This window comes from Bos grunniens, chromosome 13 (assembly GCF_055505025.1).
Source record: "Bos grunniens cultivar Pamir isolate PY7600 chromosome 13, Bosgru_T2T1.0, whole genome shotgun sequence".
Classification (NCBI taxonomy): Eukaryota; Metazoa; Chordata; class Mammalia; order Artiodactyla; family Bovidae; genus Bos; species Bos grunniens.
The window spans coordinates 17,545,898-17,561,896 of NC_141177.1; the positions used below are offsets into that span (position 1 = coordinate 17,545,898).

The following is a 15,999-nucleotide window of genomic DNA, read 5'->3' on the forward strand; positions in this document are numbered from 1 at the left end:
TAATTGGCTTGATATCTTGCTCTTCTTATTTTGGTTTTGCTTAACCTGTGCCTGTTTGTGACTCAACAGTCCTTTATTTCCCTTATGACCTATAGGTCTATAGAAGTGTACTATTGAAAAGTATTCCAAGAGAAGTTGTGGCATACAGTAAAAACCTGAACGGTGATTTTGAAATGACAGATTGTGGTAAGTTGCCCAATTTAGCATTCTATATGTAGTATACCTTTGGTTATATATTTGGTTACATACTACAGTGGGTGTCTTGGAGTTACTTATGTAGGTGGGGTGGATAATGCATGTGTGTTTTGAGAAGAAACAAGTGACTTTGAAATAAGTATGGGTCAGGTACCTCCCTCCACAGAGATTGTGTATAGAAACTATTAATTTATCCTCTGTTTAATTGTGTTTTAGAAGTTTCCTAGTATACTTATACACACTAATATTGTATATACTTGTACACATTTATTGTATAAAAGACACAATAAAATTCAAAACTAAATCTGAATGACAGGAAAAGTAAGACAGCTGTCAGTGATCTGCCCGGGAAGACAAGGAAATGTCCTGTTCATTAATAAGTGTATTTGATATTCTGCCACCATCAGCAAGGTCACCTTGTTCCACCATCATGCTAAGACTTAAGACTCTAGTAATTTTTTTTAAAGAAAGAAGAATCAAATATTTGGTATTCATATGTTGATAAATTATGAAAAGGCCTCTTCTGCCTATATCCTTTTTCTTGTCTCATCTTTCCATTACTTAACGTAGACGTATGTGTGCATGTGTATATAGGTACTGTAATTTATTTAATTCCTCAATGTGAGGCATTTAGGTTGTTCTAATTATATACAGCTTTGTGAGGAACATCATTGTAAATTGGTCTTTGGTCCACATCCTTAGAGCAAATTCTTAAAGAAAATTGACTGGGTCAGAGACATTTTTTAAATTACCCAAATATCCATGATCATTATGGTGTCTACTGGGATCTTAAGTTTTAAGGTCTTAATGAAAAAATGCTTTAATGATAACGTCCTAGAATCTGATCCCATTTAAGGCCACACAGGCCAAATTCAATTCTTTTTGTATAGATATAGACTAGAGATCTCTTCAAGAAAACTGGAGATACCAAGGGAACATTTCATGTAAGGATGGGCATGATAAAGGACAGAAATGGTAAGGACCTAACAGAAGCAGAAGAGATTAAGAAGAGGTGGCAAGAATACCCAGAAGAACTATACAAAAAGTCTTAATGACCTGGATAACCACGACGGTATGGTCACTCACTAGAGCCAGACATCCTGGAGTATGAAATCAAGTGAGCCTTAGGAAACACTGTATTAATATGAACAAAGCTAGTGGAAATGACAGAATTCCAGCTGAGCTGTTTAAAACCCTAAAAGATGATGCTATTAAAGTGCTGTCAGCAAATTTGGAAAACTCAGCAGTGGCCACAGGACTGGAAATGATCAGTTTTCATTCCATCCCAAAGAGAGGCAATGCCAAAGAATGTTCAAACTACAGTTGTGCTCACTTTACATAGTAGCACGGTTATGCTCAAAACCCTTCAAGCTAGACTTCAGTACGTGAACCAAAAACTTCCAGGTGTTCAAGCTGGGCTTAAAAAAGGCAGAGAAACTAGAGATCAAATTGCCAATATTTGTTGGATTATGGAGAAAGCAAGGGAGTTCCCGAAACACTTCTACTTCATTGACTATACTCAGGCCTTTGACTATGTGGATCACAACAAACTGGAAAATTCTTAAAAGAAATGGATGGGACTATTAGACCAACTTACCTGTCTCCTGAGAAACATGTATGTGGGTCAAGAAGCAACAGAACTGGACATGAAACAACTGACTGGTTCAAAATTAGAAAGTAGTAGGACAAGCCTGTGTATTGTCACCCTGCTTATTTAACTTCTATGCAGAGTACATCATGCAAAATGCTGGGCTGGATGAAGCACAAGCTGGAATCAAGACCGTCAGGAGAAATATCAGCAATCTCAGATATGTAGATGATACCACTCTAATGGCAGAAAACAAAGAGGAACTAAAGAGCCTCTTGATGCAGGTGAAAGAGGAGAGTGAAAAAGCTGGCTTGAAACTCAACATTAAAAACAAACTAAGATCATGGACCCAGATTGCTTTGGCAATTATGGGTCTTTTATAGTTCTCTATAGGTTTTAGAATTATTTGTTCTAGTTCTGTGAAAAATGTCCTGGGTAATTTGATAGGGACTGCATTAAATCTGTAGATTGTTTTGGGTAGCATGCCATTTTAACAATATTCTTCCAGTACAAGAGCATGGGATATCTTTTCACTTCTTTGAATCATCTTCAGTTTCCTTTATGAATGTTGTATAATTCTCAGTATATAAGTCTCTCACCTGCTTGATGAGGATTATTCTTAAGTTTTTTGTTGTTGGGTTTTTTTTATTTTTTGGATGCAATTTTAAAAGGGATTATTGGATTATATTCCCTGTTTTGATATTTCATTGTTAGTGTAAAGAAATGCATCTGCCAATCTTCTTATTTTAAGTATTTCTAATTCCCTCAACATAGACTGATTTTTAGGATTAGGCATACTTAATAAATGACCACTGTTTTCATCAATAAAAACCTACTTCTGATGTCAAGTATGTTAATTATCAAAGCATTGGTCTTTGATTGAGATATGCCCAATAGAAACCCTATTTATAGTAGCCACCTGTGGAGAAAGAGCTCCCTTGTTAAAAAACCAACTGGCTACTCGGCCTGTGCATTCATTATCATGTTAGCAGAGCACCCCAGACTAGCATTCTTGATTAGAACACTTGAGAGATCCAGATTATAGCTTAGTCTAAGTGATACAAAAATAATGCTCAAGTAAATTGAAAACTTTACAATACTTCCTCTGAGACTTGGCTTAAGAATTTTTTTAAAAAAAGATGCATGTGTGGTGTTTCATACAAGGCCTTCTCACAGTAAGGCCTTAGTAAGTAAGTAGTAATTATTATTTTGTTTATAAGTATAAAATATATTTTATTAATCAGTATGGCTCTTTAAATGTCTTTTTTTTTTTAAGCTAATTTTTCTAAGGCCATATTCCTTACATAAAATCCTTTAAATGTTGAAAACTAGGTCAGACACACAAAAACAGTTAAATCCTCTCAAGTGACAAAAGTTCTGTTTCCATAGGAGATGTATAAGACTGATAACTACAAATTGATAATTAAGTGACTTTATTGACATTAGAACTATTTTACGGTCACCAGATAGACAGCCAAATGTGGGTAGAGCACATTTTCCTTTTAGATTGTCTGTGTAAACAAGGTTTCCTTGGTTTTAGATTACAATGAATGCCTTTTAGAGCTTATGAGAAACTGCCAAAATAGTCTTAAAGCACTGTAGTTTTAAACTGGTGTGTGCTCGGTGACTTTTGCATAACTGGAGCTCAAGGGCACTGCAGCCTACACACTTTTACAGTGAGGAGCGAAAGAGGATAAGGAGGAACGTGGTAGGAGAAATACACAACAAATACCAAATGCTTACTCCAGGGAAGTGCTGCTGTGCTGGTCAACCCCATCACATCTCAACATGACCCTTGAATTTAGAAATAAATTCTGATCTTTCTTACTTTCATCCTAATTTTGCTTCTTTACTTTCTCCAGTTTCAGATGGTAAAAACTCACTGTATGTGTTTCTTCTCAGACTGAAGGCTAAGGACTATATGCAAAGAAATCAGCATCAGTCACTTGAGCAGCTCCTCTAGGAGTGAAGGATGGGGTTTCATTAATATGTGCATTCTAGACAGTTATGTGTGCCCATCCTCTGAAACCACGTCCCCTGAGAAATGCATATCTACTGTGCTCTCAGTCTCTTTTCCCCTGAATGCAATTATATTGTCCTGGGATATGAAACTAACCACGTATTATGGTTGCATTTGTTGGCCACCTGCAGCCCTGGAATAATTTGCCTTGTCCCTTCCCACTTTCACTTTAGATCCTTTGAAAATTCTGAAGTCAGAGATCCAGGCTAAAAATTTCAGCATGTTTCTCCAGAGTTCTGCAGATAATATCTCCTTTTTTCTAAGAGCTTCTGTCATTCACTGATAGTTTTTTATGAAACCACATTTTAATTGCTTGACAGTGTTATATAATAATTCAGAAAAGACATTCTTCTTATTCATGAGAACATTAGGGAAAATTATGAATCCATATGTAGTTCATTGGTTCATTTCACAAATATATGTCAAATAAATACCATGTGCCTAAATTTATATTAAGCAGAGATCCCTTCTACCCTCTCAGGGAAAACAGATTTGAACCATTTATAGCACCAAGCAGGAAGATCTCATTCTCTTTCCCAGTCTTTCATAAGTTCTGCCTGCCAATGTATATGTTGTAAGATGGGTCACCAGGCCTACTGAAGCTTTAATTTCTGAGTGCCAAAGTCCTTAAAGAGGTGAGAATGTAGAAATCTTTTTCCAGCTTAAAGGATAACTGACATCTTGTTTTCTGTTTTGAAATGAAAAAATGCTAAATAGCTAAATGTTGTTCTTGTTTATGAAGAACTAAAAGACCTTTTAGAACTAACACCCCAAACAGATGTCCTTTTCATGGTATGGGACTGGAATGCTAAAGTAGGAAGTCAGGAAACACCTGAAGTAACAGATTTTTGGCCTTGGAGTACAGAATGAAAGCAGGGCAAAGGCTAATAGAGTTTTGCCAACAGAAAGCACTGGTCATAGCAAACACCCTCTTCCAACAACACAAGAGAAGACTTTACACATGGACATCACCATATGACCAGCACCGAAATCAGATTGATTATATTCTTTGCAGCCAAAGATGGAGAAGCTCTATACAGTCAGCAAAAACAAGACCCGGAGCTGACTGTGGCTCAGATCATGAACTCCTTATTGCCAAATTCAGACTTAAATGGAAGAAACTGGGGAAAACCACTAAACCATCCAGGTATGACCTAAATCAAATCCCTTATGATTATACAGTGGAAGTGAGAAATAGATTTAAGGGACTAGATCTCATAGACAGAGTGCCTGATGAACTATGGACAGAGGTTCATGACATTGTACAGGAGACAGGGATCAAGACCATCCCCAAGAAAAAGAAATGCAAAAAAGCAAAATGGCTTTCTGGGGAGGCCTTAAAAATAGCTGTGAAAAGAAGAGAAGCGAAAAACAAAGGAGAAAAGGAAAGATATAGGTATCTGAATGCAGAGTTCCAAAGAATAGCAAGGAGAGATAAGAAAGCCTTTCTCAGCGGTCAATGCAAAGAAATAGAGGAAAACAGTAGAATGGGAAAGACTAGAGATCTCTTCAGGAAAATTAGAGATACCAAGGAAACATTTCATGCAAAGATGGGCTCAATAAAGGACAGAAATGGTATGGACCTGAGAAGCCGAAGATATTAAGAAGAGGTGGCAAGAATACACAGAAGAACTGTACAAAAAAGATCTTCACGACCCAGTTAATCACGATGGTGTGATCAGTCACCTAGAGCCAGACATCCTGGAATGTGAAGTCAAGTGGGCCTTAGGAAGCATCACTACAAACAAAACCAGTGGAGGTGATGGAATTCCAGTTGAACTATTTCAAATCCTAAAAGATGATGCTGTAAAAGTGCTGCAGTCAATATGTCAGCAAATTTGGAAAACTCAGCAGTGGCCACAGAACGGGAAAAGGTCAGTTTTCATTCCAATCCCAAAGAAAGGAAATGCCAAAGAATGTTCAAACTACCGCACAGTTGCACTCATCTCACACCGTGGGAGCCTGATGGGCTGCCATCTATGGGGTCGCACAGAGTCAGACACGACTGAAGTGACTTAGCAGTAGCAGCAGTACATGCTACTAAAGTAATGCTCAAAATTCTCCAAGCCAGGCTTCAGCAATACGTGAACCATGAACTTCCAGATGTTCAAGCTGGTTTTAGAAAAGGCAGAGGAGTCAGAGATCAAATTGCCAACATCTGCTGGATCATCAAAAAAGCAAGAGAGTTCCAGAAAAACATCTATTTCTGCTTTATTGACTATGCCAAAGCCTTTGACTGTGTGGATCACAATAAACTGTGGAAAATTCTGAAAGAGATGGGAATACCAGACCACCTGACCTGCCTCTTGAGAAGCCTGTATGCAGATCAGAAGGCAACAGTTAGAACTGGACATGGAACAATAGACTGGTTCCAAATAGGAAAAGGAGTACGTCAAGGCTGTATATTGTCACCCTGCTTATTTAACTTCTATGCAGAGTACATCATGAGAAATGCTGGGCTGGCGGAAGCACAAGCTGGAATCAAGATTGCCAGGAGAAATATCAGTAACCTCAGATATGCAGAGACACCACCCTTATGGCAGAAAGTGAAGAGGAACTAAAGAGCCTCTTGATGAAAGTGAAAGAGGAGAGTGAAAAAGTTGGCTTAAAGCTCAACATTCAGAAAATGAAGATCATGGCATCTGGTCCCATCACTTCATGGGAAATAGATGGGGAAACAGTGTCAGACTTTATTTTGGGGGGCTCCAAAATCACTGCAGATGGAGATTGCAGCCATGAAATTAAAAGGTGCTTACTCCTTGGAAGGAAAGTTATGACCAACCTAGACAGCATATTAAAAAGCAGAGACATTACTTTGTCAACAAAGGTCTGTCTAGTCAAGGCTATGGTTTTTCCAGTATTTGTGTATGGATGTGAGAGTTGGAGTATAAAGAAAGCTGAGCGCTGAAGAATTGATGCTTTTGAACTGTGGTGTTGGAGAAGACTCTTGAGAGTCCCTTGGACTGCAAGGAGATCCAACCAGTCCATCCTAAAGGAGACCAGTCCTGGGTGTTCATTGGAAGGTCTGATGTTGAAGCTGAAACTCCAATACTTTGGCCACCTGATGTGAAGAACTGACTCATTTGAAAAGACCCTGATGCTGGGAAAGATTGAGGGCAGGAGGAGAAGGGGACAACAGAGGATGAGATGGTTGGAAGGCATCACCGACTCAATGGACATGAGTTTGGGTAGGCTCAGGGAGTTGGTGTTGTTCAGGGAGGCCTGGCGTGCTGCGATTCATGGGATCATAAAGAGTTGAACATGACTGAGCGACTGAATTGAACTGAACTGAAATGCTGTTCTTGTTTACTCACTTAGTTCAACTTTTTTTTTTTAATGTTCTGTATAACAAGAATTTCTTTTCCATGGGGATGGATCACTTCATGGGAAATAGATGGGGAAACAGTGGAAACAGTGTCACACTTTATTTTTTGGGGCTCCAAAATCACTGCAGATGGTGATTGCAGCCATGAAATTAAAAGACTCTTACTCCTTGGAAGAAAAGTTATGACCAACCTAGATAGCATATTGAAAAGCAGAGACATTATTTTGCCAACAAAGGTCCGTCTAGTCAATGCTATGGTTTTTCCTGTGGTCATGTATGGATGTGAGAGTTGGACTGTGAAGAAGGCTGAGCGCTGAAGAATTGATGCTTTTGAACTGTGGTGCTGGAGAAGACTCTTGAGAGTCCCTTAGACTGCAAGGAGATCCAACTAGTCCATCCTAAAGGAGATCAGTCCTGGGTGTTCTTTGGAAGGAATGATGCTAAAGCTGAAACTCCAGTACTTTGGCCACCTCATGTGAAGAACTGACTCATTGGAAAAGACTCTGATGCTGGGAGGGATTGGGGGCAGGAGGAAAAGGGAACAACAGAGGATGAGATGGCTGGATGGCGTCACTGACTCCATGGATGTGAGTCTGAGTGAACTCCGGGAGTTGGTGATGGACAGGGAGACCTGGCGTGCTGCAGTTCATGGGGTCGCAAAGAGTCGGACATGACTGAGTGACTGAACTGAACTGATAACAAGAATAACCTACAACTGCTGTAACTAAGGAGAAGGCGATGGCTTCCCACTCCAGTACTCTTGCCTGGAAAATCCCATGGACGGAGGAACCTGGTAGGCTGCAGTCCATGGGGTCGTGAAGAGTCGGACACGACTGAGTGACTTCAGTTTCACTTTTCACTTTCATGCATTGGAGAAGGAAATGGCAACCCATTCCAGTGTTCTTGCCTGGAGAATCCCAGGGACGGGCGAGCCTGGTGGGCTGCCGTGTATGGGGTCACACAGAGTCGGACACAACTGAAGCGACTTAGCAGCAGCAGCAGCTGTAACTAAGCCAGTGTTTACTGTCTTACAACAGTGTCCCCCAGGATGGTAGCAAGTGTCATGGAGAAGAGGGACTGTGCATAGAAAGTTTGAGAAATATGGAATTAAAGTGAACGTATTTTTTTTCTAATTGCAAAACTTCTGTAAGCCTTTATTATACTAACGTGTATTCTGAATTCCTAAGAGAAGGCTATAATATGCAGCATTTTTTCAACTTACTGATCACATAGCTTTTTCTGCCTTACTAAGATCCTGCAAAAATAACGGGAGTAAAAAAGACATCCAAATGGGGACCAAGATTCCCCAGGGAGATTCCCTGTGGGCTGCCTGACTCTTGGACCATGTCAGAGTTTTCTTATTTTCCTAAGGTAGAAGCATAGTAGTAGTAGTAGTGTTAGGTGCTCAGTTGTGTCCAACTCTTTGTGATCCTGTGGACTGTACCCCGCCAGACTCCTCTGTCCATGGGATTCTCTAGGCAAGAATACTGGAGTGGATTGCCATTCCTTTCTTAAGAGGATATTCTCGACCCAGAGATTGAACCTGGGTCTCCTGCATTGCAGGCTCTTTCTTTACTGTTTGAGCTACAGGGAAAACCAAGGTGGCAACATTCTTCTACTCATATTCTCAATGTTTGCAGGCCAATGTATTGAGAATGAGACATTTTTTTCACATGCTGAATTCTTTTTAATTGCCGGTAGTTTTCTTAGCTGTGTACAAGAAGCTCAGTTTAGGTAAACATCAACTCAGAGCTAGGTGATTGTTGTTAGTACAAGTAGAAGATGTTTTGTAATTCTCTCCCCCCCAAAAAAAGAACAGGATAAAGTTCTGCCTGGTGTCACAAGCTACCCTAGAGTTACACTAAAAAATATGAAAGCACCTTGGGGCAAGCAATAATTTTATAGCTGAGGATGATGCCTATAGACAGCATTAAGTTCCTGTTGTGCATGAGAAAATAAGGCTTTTTGAACACTTGTCACCTGCCATGTATTTGCAGAAAAGTAAACATAAGCAATTCACCTTGCTTCTTCCTTAACCTCTGAGGATACACTTTACCTTTTAGAGTCTTTCCACCTTTTCCAAAGAGCCAGTAAGAATATCTGCAGTCCTTTTTGTTATCTGAAGCTCAGGATTTACCACTGTTACCCATATTCTGAAGCTCAGTTTAGGCAAATTTCAACCCAGGGCTGGTGCCCCTCTGAGAGTCACCGGTGACAGTGGGTTCAAAGGAATGGTTGTGAAAACATTCTTGCTGAAGTGATATCTAGAGAATAGAGCACCCATTTAAGTTTACATGTTTGTATTTCTCAAGTTTCCAATTTATCCATAATATAGGTAGATTTCTGAACTTTTCTAAAATAGGTCATTGTCTTACATAAATATTTAGGTTTATTTGATTTTTTTCACTTTTATATTGTAGAGAGAGTTGTGTTTCAGATCCTCAAATTATAGATTAAGGTACACCTATCACAACATTGAATTCTTTTAACAGACTTGGAAGATGCTACAAAAACACCGGACTGCTCCAGTGGTCCAGTGAAAGAGGAAAGAGGTGATCTTATCAAATTTTACAATACAATATATGTAGGAAGAGTGAAGTCATTCGCATTGAAATATGACTTGTCAAATCAGGACCATGTGGTACGTTTTTTATTTTACTACTTTATTAATATCTGTTCTCATAATTGGTTTACTCTGAGTTTATTTTGGTAGATAAGTATTTCAAAGTTAAAGCCTTACTGATACATTTTACAGGAGAAAACATGCTAGTGATTAATCAGCGTGATTAAGGCTGTGATAAAACAGACTAGAGAAAATTATGGAAATTTCATCCATACTGTGATTATACATTTCTAGAAATTATGGATGCATATGGGCAAGGAGTCAATGGGAAATGGAGCAATGAAAACAATTCTGGTGGTTTTTTCCCTTGGTTTTGATTTCTGTTGTTATATTTCTGAGAGAAATGTTTTTCTCAAGATAAAGAGAAAAGGAAATAAATAGGCTTAAGTCAATAATAGAAACAACGCTAAGAAATTTTTATGCTGTATCTAGATTTGACACTACCAGCAGGCCTTTGTAAGTGTTATCAGTGTATAAGCTGATGTTGGTTCCCAAAAGAGCAGACTTCAGTTATAAGAAAGGAACCGAGTAGAAGCTGCATTCAGGCAGTAGCTATATACGTGTCTGTGTCTTTACATTTCTTTCCTTGTCCCTTTCAATGAATATGAGCTGACTATCCTCAGAGGCCATGACTACTCATTCTCCTCCCTCAGTTCCACACATCCCCCCACCATGTGCTATACTGAGGATATCTCTAACATCAGCTAATTGGGAAAAAAACAAAACTAGTTTTCCTAGCTTCAGGTGAAGATGATGAATGAAATAGTAATTAAGGAGTCATCCCCATTTGTGCTTGGAATAGAACATTGTATAGATTATTAACAGTGCAGTTCCTTCTCACTTTATCTCTGAGTCCTTTGCATTTCAGCATAAAGTCTTATACTTTGTACTAGTAACTCAATCAGTAAAAGAATCTCCCTGCAATGCAGAAGACGGGAATTTGGTCCTATGGTTGGAAAGATCCCCTGGAGAAGGAAATGGCAAGCCACTCCAGTATTCTTGCCCGAGAAATCCAATGGACAGAGGAGCCTGGTGGCTATAGTACTTGGGGGTCAAAAGAGTTAGACATAGTGACTAAACCACCAGGCATAAAGTCTTAACCATTTTATTAAGAGATTTGTTCCTTGTTGGACTCTTCTTGCTGGCCCACAGAATACTCTGTCTCTCTCATTCTCTGAGCTACTAATCTGGTTGTGGGTATATATGTGTGGACTCTTAAGACTCTTGAGACACCTTTGGTGATCAAAGGTGCATGGAGATCAAACCAGTCAACCCTAAAGGAAATCAACCCTGAGTATTCATTGGGAGGACTGATGCTGAAGCTGAAGCTCTATTAACATTGGCCACCTGATGTGAAGAGCCAACTTATTGGAAAAGACCCTGATGCTGCAAAAGATTGAGGACAAGGTGCGGAGGGGAAGACAGGACGAGATGGTTAGCTAGCATCACTGACTCCATGGACATGAATCTGAGCAAACACCATGAGACAGTGAAGGACAGGAAGCCTGACACTGCAGTCCATGGGGTCACACAGAGTTGGACACAACTTAGCACCTAAACAACAATGTATGTGTGGAGAGAGATCCTTATTGCAAGTGTTAGGACATAAGTTATTCTTTGCCTCACTTTCTGAGCATGGCATGAAGTTCCTATTCTCTTGGCTTACTGCTTCTGGGATCTTACTCAGAATCCTTCAGGATTTCCTGAAAGATCCAGACAAATAAATTTGAGTTTATCCATTAGTAATTGTTGAAAAACAAGGGTTAATGAATCATTTAAAAATTTTTTTCAGCCATAATAAGTTCTTATGGTATAGTTCAGTTCAGTTCAGTCGCTCAGTCGTGTCCGACTCTTTGCAGCCCCATGAATTGCAGCACGCCAGGCCTCCCTGTCCATCACCAACTCCCAGAGTTTACCCAAACTCATGTCCATCAAGTCGGTGATGCCATCCAGCCATCTCATCCTCTGTCGTTCCCTTCTCCTCCTGCCCCCAATCCTTCCCAGCATCAGGGTCTTTTCCAATGAGTCAGCTCTTCACATGAGGTGGCCAAAGTATTAGACTTCTAATTAGGAGATACCAATAAGAATAAAAACATGGTACAGGAAAAAAAGTTCCATGTTGATCCTTCACCCTTATGAGGAGGAGGGGAGTGTAGAATAAAAAATATGGTGGGATTTAAAAAAAGAAAGAAAACCTTTCATCTGATAAAAGCTTTGGTGGTGGTTTATTCACTAAGTCATGTCTGACTCTTGTGACTATGTGGACTGTAGACTGCCAGGCTCCTCTGCCCATGGGATTCTCCAGGCAAGAATACTGGAGTGGGTTGCCATTTCCTTCTCCAGGGTATCTTCCCTACCCAGGGATTGAATCTGGTCTCCTGCATTGTAGGCAGATTCTTTACCAACTGAGCCATGAGGGAAGCCCTATAAAAGCTTTACTTTTATGTTATTTCAGATGGAAGCTCCGCCACTCTCCCCTTTTCCACATATTAAGCAACAGCCAGGCTCCCCACGCCGCATTTCCCAGCAGCACTCCATTTATGTGTCCCCACACAAGAATGGGTCGGGCCTTACACCAAGGAGTGCTCTGCTATATAAATTCAACGGCAGCCCTTCTAAGGTAACGTGCTCCCAAACTTTACTCCAAAATGGCAATATCCATGTTAAAAATTGGATTCCAGATTTCCAGTTAGTAATCTTTAATCATACCCCAATTTTTTGCAAAGTTACTGCAAATAAATACAAACTCTTACTATGGCAAGTTTCCTGTGTATCCAGTTGAGGGAGTTTAATCTGTTATGACTGACATGGTATTGGGGGAGTTTGCAGTGTATCCAGTTGAGGGAGTTTAATGTGTTATGACTGACATGGTATTGGGGGAGTTTGCACCAAGAGCACAGTGTTTCCCTGCTCAGGCACCATCTTGCGAAGGACCAGTAAGGCAGCACCTGCAAGTGGTCAGATATGGGGACACTGTAAAGAAAGATCTTGGAAGGGAAAGTTCATTTGGTGGATGGCGCCTGGGATAGGGAAAAGTCTGAAAGCAGAGGCCTCTTCTGACTTACACAGACAGCTCTGTGGTCACCTCCATCTTTAGTCTCATTAATGATGATGATCCAAAGGGGACATGATTGCTGTTTGCAGGTAATTTAAGGACTATCAAGTAGATGTGTTCATTGTATCTCCAAAAGCCAGAATGACTACCAACTAGAAGGAGTTGTAGTGGGATAGGTTGTAACTCAGTCCAAATACGTGGCAGCTCCTTAACTCATTAGTTTCTTAACTCATTTAGATCCACAAGCATTTGTTACATTCCTGCCATACTTAGCAAATAAAGTTTACTGAGATATACCTCACAGACTTGCATTACCTCTTCGTAGAAGGACTTTTAGAAGACATTCTTGGATAAAATCAGAAATGGGTCTAATTGAATTCTAAGGCAGTAATTTCAGAATCATAGGTCAGAATCTGGGGAGCTTGTTGAACACAGATTTCTGTCCCGTAGACTTACTGAATCACAGAGCTCTAGCAGGCAGATTCCCTGGACAGTGTTGATGCACTGTGTTCAGGAACAACTTCTCAAAGGCTGTTTTACAGTAAGACCAGCAACATCAGCATCACCTGGGAGCGTGTCAGAAATGCAGAATCTCAGGCCTCACACCAACCCTACTGAATCTGAATCTGCGTATTATCATTCCCCAGATGATTAGTAAGCACATTAAAGTTTGAAAAGCAGTGCTTCAGAAAAAAGACCTCAAACTTGATGAAAGTTTGTTTGATTTATCAGAATCACCTGGAGGGCTTGATAAACTAGAGATAACTGGGTCCAATACCTAGAATGTGTGATTCAGTCGGTGTAGGGTGAGGCTTGAGAATTTGCATTCCTAATAAGCTCCTAAATGCTCTGCTGCTTGTGGTCTGATGTCCACATTTTAAAAACTATTGCTATAATGTAAATCCAATTTTTAAAATCACCTGAAAAGATTAATTCTAATCACCCTTAATAACTTGACCTAGATTCAAAAAATAATCCCTTCCTCCAGTGTTTAGCTTTGGATAGAGGATAAAGGGTAGGAAAAAGCAGTTAGTTTAGTTCTTTGCTGCTATTTCCCCCCTTTCCCCTTTTACTCACACATATCGTCTGTTTTTGCAGAGTTTGAAAGATATCAACAACATGATAAGGCAAGGTGAGCAGAGAACCAAGAAGCGAGCAATAACCATCGATGGTGATGCAGAATCACCTGCCAAACGCCTCTGTCAAGAAAATGATGATGTTTTACTTAAACGACTACAGGATGTTGTCAGTGAAAGAGCAAACCACTAGCACCCTTCTCACTTCTGTGGTAAAAGCACTCTCAGGTTGTTTTGCAGCAAGCTGGGGCTCTGTCTTCAAAACAGTCAACCCTGAAGGTAGTAAACATCACTGAATTACAAGAAAAGGTACACCAAAGTTAAGTGGATTTTTTTTTTTTTTTACTTTTATCCAAAATGTAGTTGACAGATGTATTTTGAGTTGGATTGTAAAGGAATGTTTTTAAGTGCACTTAAAAAGGAATGGTTTTAAGTGCATTTAAAAAGGAATGGTTTTAAGTGCCTTTTAAGCATATTAATAGTCATAGAATTGTTAAAATATTTGTTCTCTGAGTTTTTCAGACAAAGTAAGGAGAAACCTTATAATTTTTAAGCTCACTTTTTAAAATAATCAAATGTCCTCTCCTTCTGGGCTTTGTCATAAGAGGGTGAATAATCTATTTTTGGTAGGTATGCTTTGAGATGTTTGTGCTCCCAATTTAATATTGAGTAGGGGTTGCGTCCCATGGCATCTAGGCCAGAGGATGATGTAGGAGCCTGTCTCTGACCCAGTGTGCTAACTCCACATCCAGGTACCACTGTGGGTTGTCCAGAGGCTTCTCATGCTCTTCCTCTCCTTGAGCAGAAGCATGTTTGTACTTAAACCCATGCACTGCCCGACTCCTTGCTTTCCAACCTTAAGCCCTCTTAGCCTGGTGTCACAACCTAATAAAAGAGCTACTTGCTCCTTTTTAAAACTATTATTACTTTGTTTTCCAAACCATTAACTTAATTATATATGATTATATCATATAGCTCTCAAAATAGGAAACTGCTTCTCAGGCCAGTAGAGTAAAATACAGAAAAGAGTTGTTAGAGACTAAACTTCGTATTAGTGAGGTAGCAGCCATGATAATATGTAAGATACTGTTTTTGAGATCATTATAAGATTGATCATTCTCAACGTCTAATTGATTCCTTAAGAATAGTTGAAACCTTTCTCAAAACGATGTTAATATCTTATAATTATGCCTTATAATTATACTATTCCATCCATGACACAGCTGCTTATCACGTCCCGCTCTTTGCTCTCTGTATCATCAGTGCATTATGAGTTTCCCATTAGGGTCTGATCACTGGCCCCTTAAGGATATTTTCTAGGGCTAGGGGTGCCACTTTACAAAGAATCAGCTGTTCAATATTCACTTTTCTAGTGTGTTTCCAGAATCTGGAAGGAGGTGAATAAGCCATTCTTAATTAATTTTGAGAAAATTTTATCAAATGTATGTTTCTTAAACTGCAAACTGTATTTTTTTTAATGCTAAATATTTAACTAGTAAAAAGTGAAACTGGCTCAGTCATGTTCGACTCTGCCATCCCATGGACTGTAGCCTGCCAGGCTCCTCTGTCCATGGAATTCTGCAGGCAAGAATACTGGAGTGGGTAACCGTTCCCTTCTCCAGGGGAATCTTCCCAACCCAGGGATCGAACCCAGGTCTCCTGTATTGCAAGCGGATTCTTTACTTTCTGAGCCACCAGGGAGGCCCATTTAACTAGTAACCCTGGCTAATTTGAATTAGTCTAAAATTTGGCTATTAACTAGTATCAATAATTATGATTATTAGGAATTTTATTTTTAAATTTTAAGAAGAAAACTGAGTCTGGTCACATTTTGCTTTTCTTAAAATTACATCATTTTTTTGTGTAGTATCTACACATGTTACAAGCCAAATACCATCAAGTCTGTCTTGAATCCTTGTATATATTTTTATGTAGCTATAAATATTGTGTCATTATTAATGTGCAAAATGTAAATGAGCATTTGTACGTTGTCTTTATAAGAAAATCTGGATGTGTTTCTATCAGTTTTCTAGACTGTATATTCATGTACATAAAATGGTTAATAAAATATTGGTGTTTTTGTGAGATTACTGAATAAAACCTATCAGTTCAGTTCA

The 15,999-nt window shown here is 39.4% G+C and overlaps 1 protein-coding gene across 8 annotated transcripts in view; it reads left to right on the forward strand.

Annotated features, from left to right (window-relative positions):
- Window positions 1-15,999, forward strand: part of RBL1 (RB transcriptional corepressor like 1) — a 60,727-nt gene extending 44,728 nt beyond the window's left edge. For 7 of the 8 annotated variants that reach the window (XM_086331918.1, XM_086331920.1, XM_086331917.1 and 4 more), the window contains 4 exons: window positions 96-186; window positions 9,621-9,769; window positions 12,207-12,371; window positions 13,905-15,999. In XM_086331918.1, the coding sequence (XP_086188044.1) occupies window positions 96-186; window positions 9,621-9,769; window positions 12,207-12,371; window positions 13,905-14,075 (576 nt within the window). In that variant the 3' untranslated portion in view covers window positions 14,076-15,999. The remainder of the gene's footprint in view (window positions 1-95; window positions 187-9,620; window positions 9,770-12,206; window positions 12,372-13,904) is intronic. The other variant, XM_086331916.1, reaches the window with a different exon arrangement.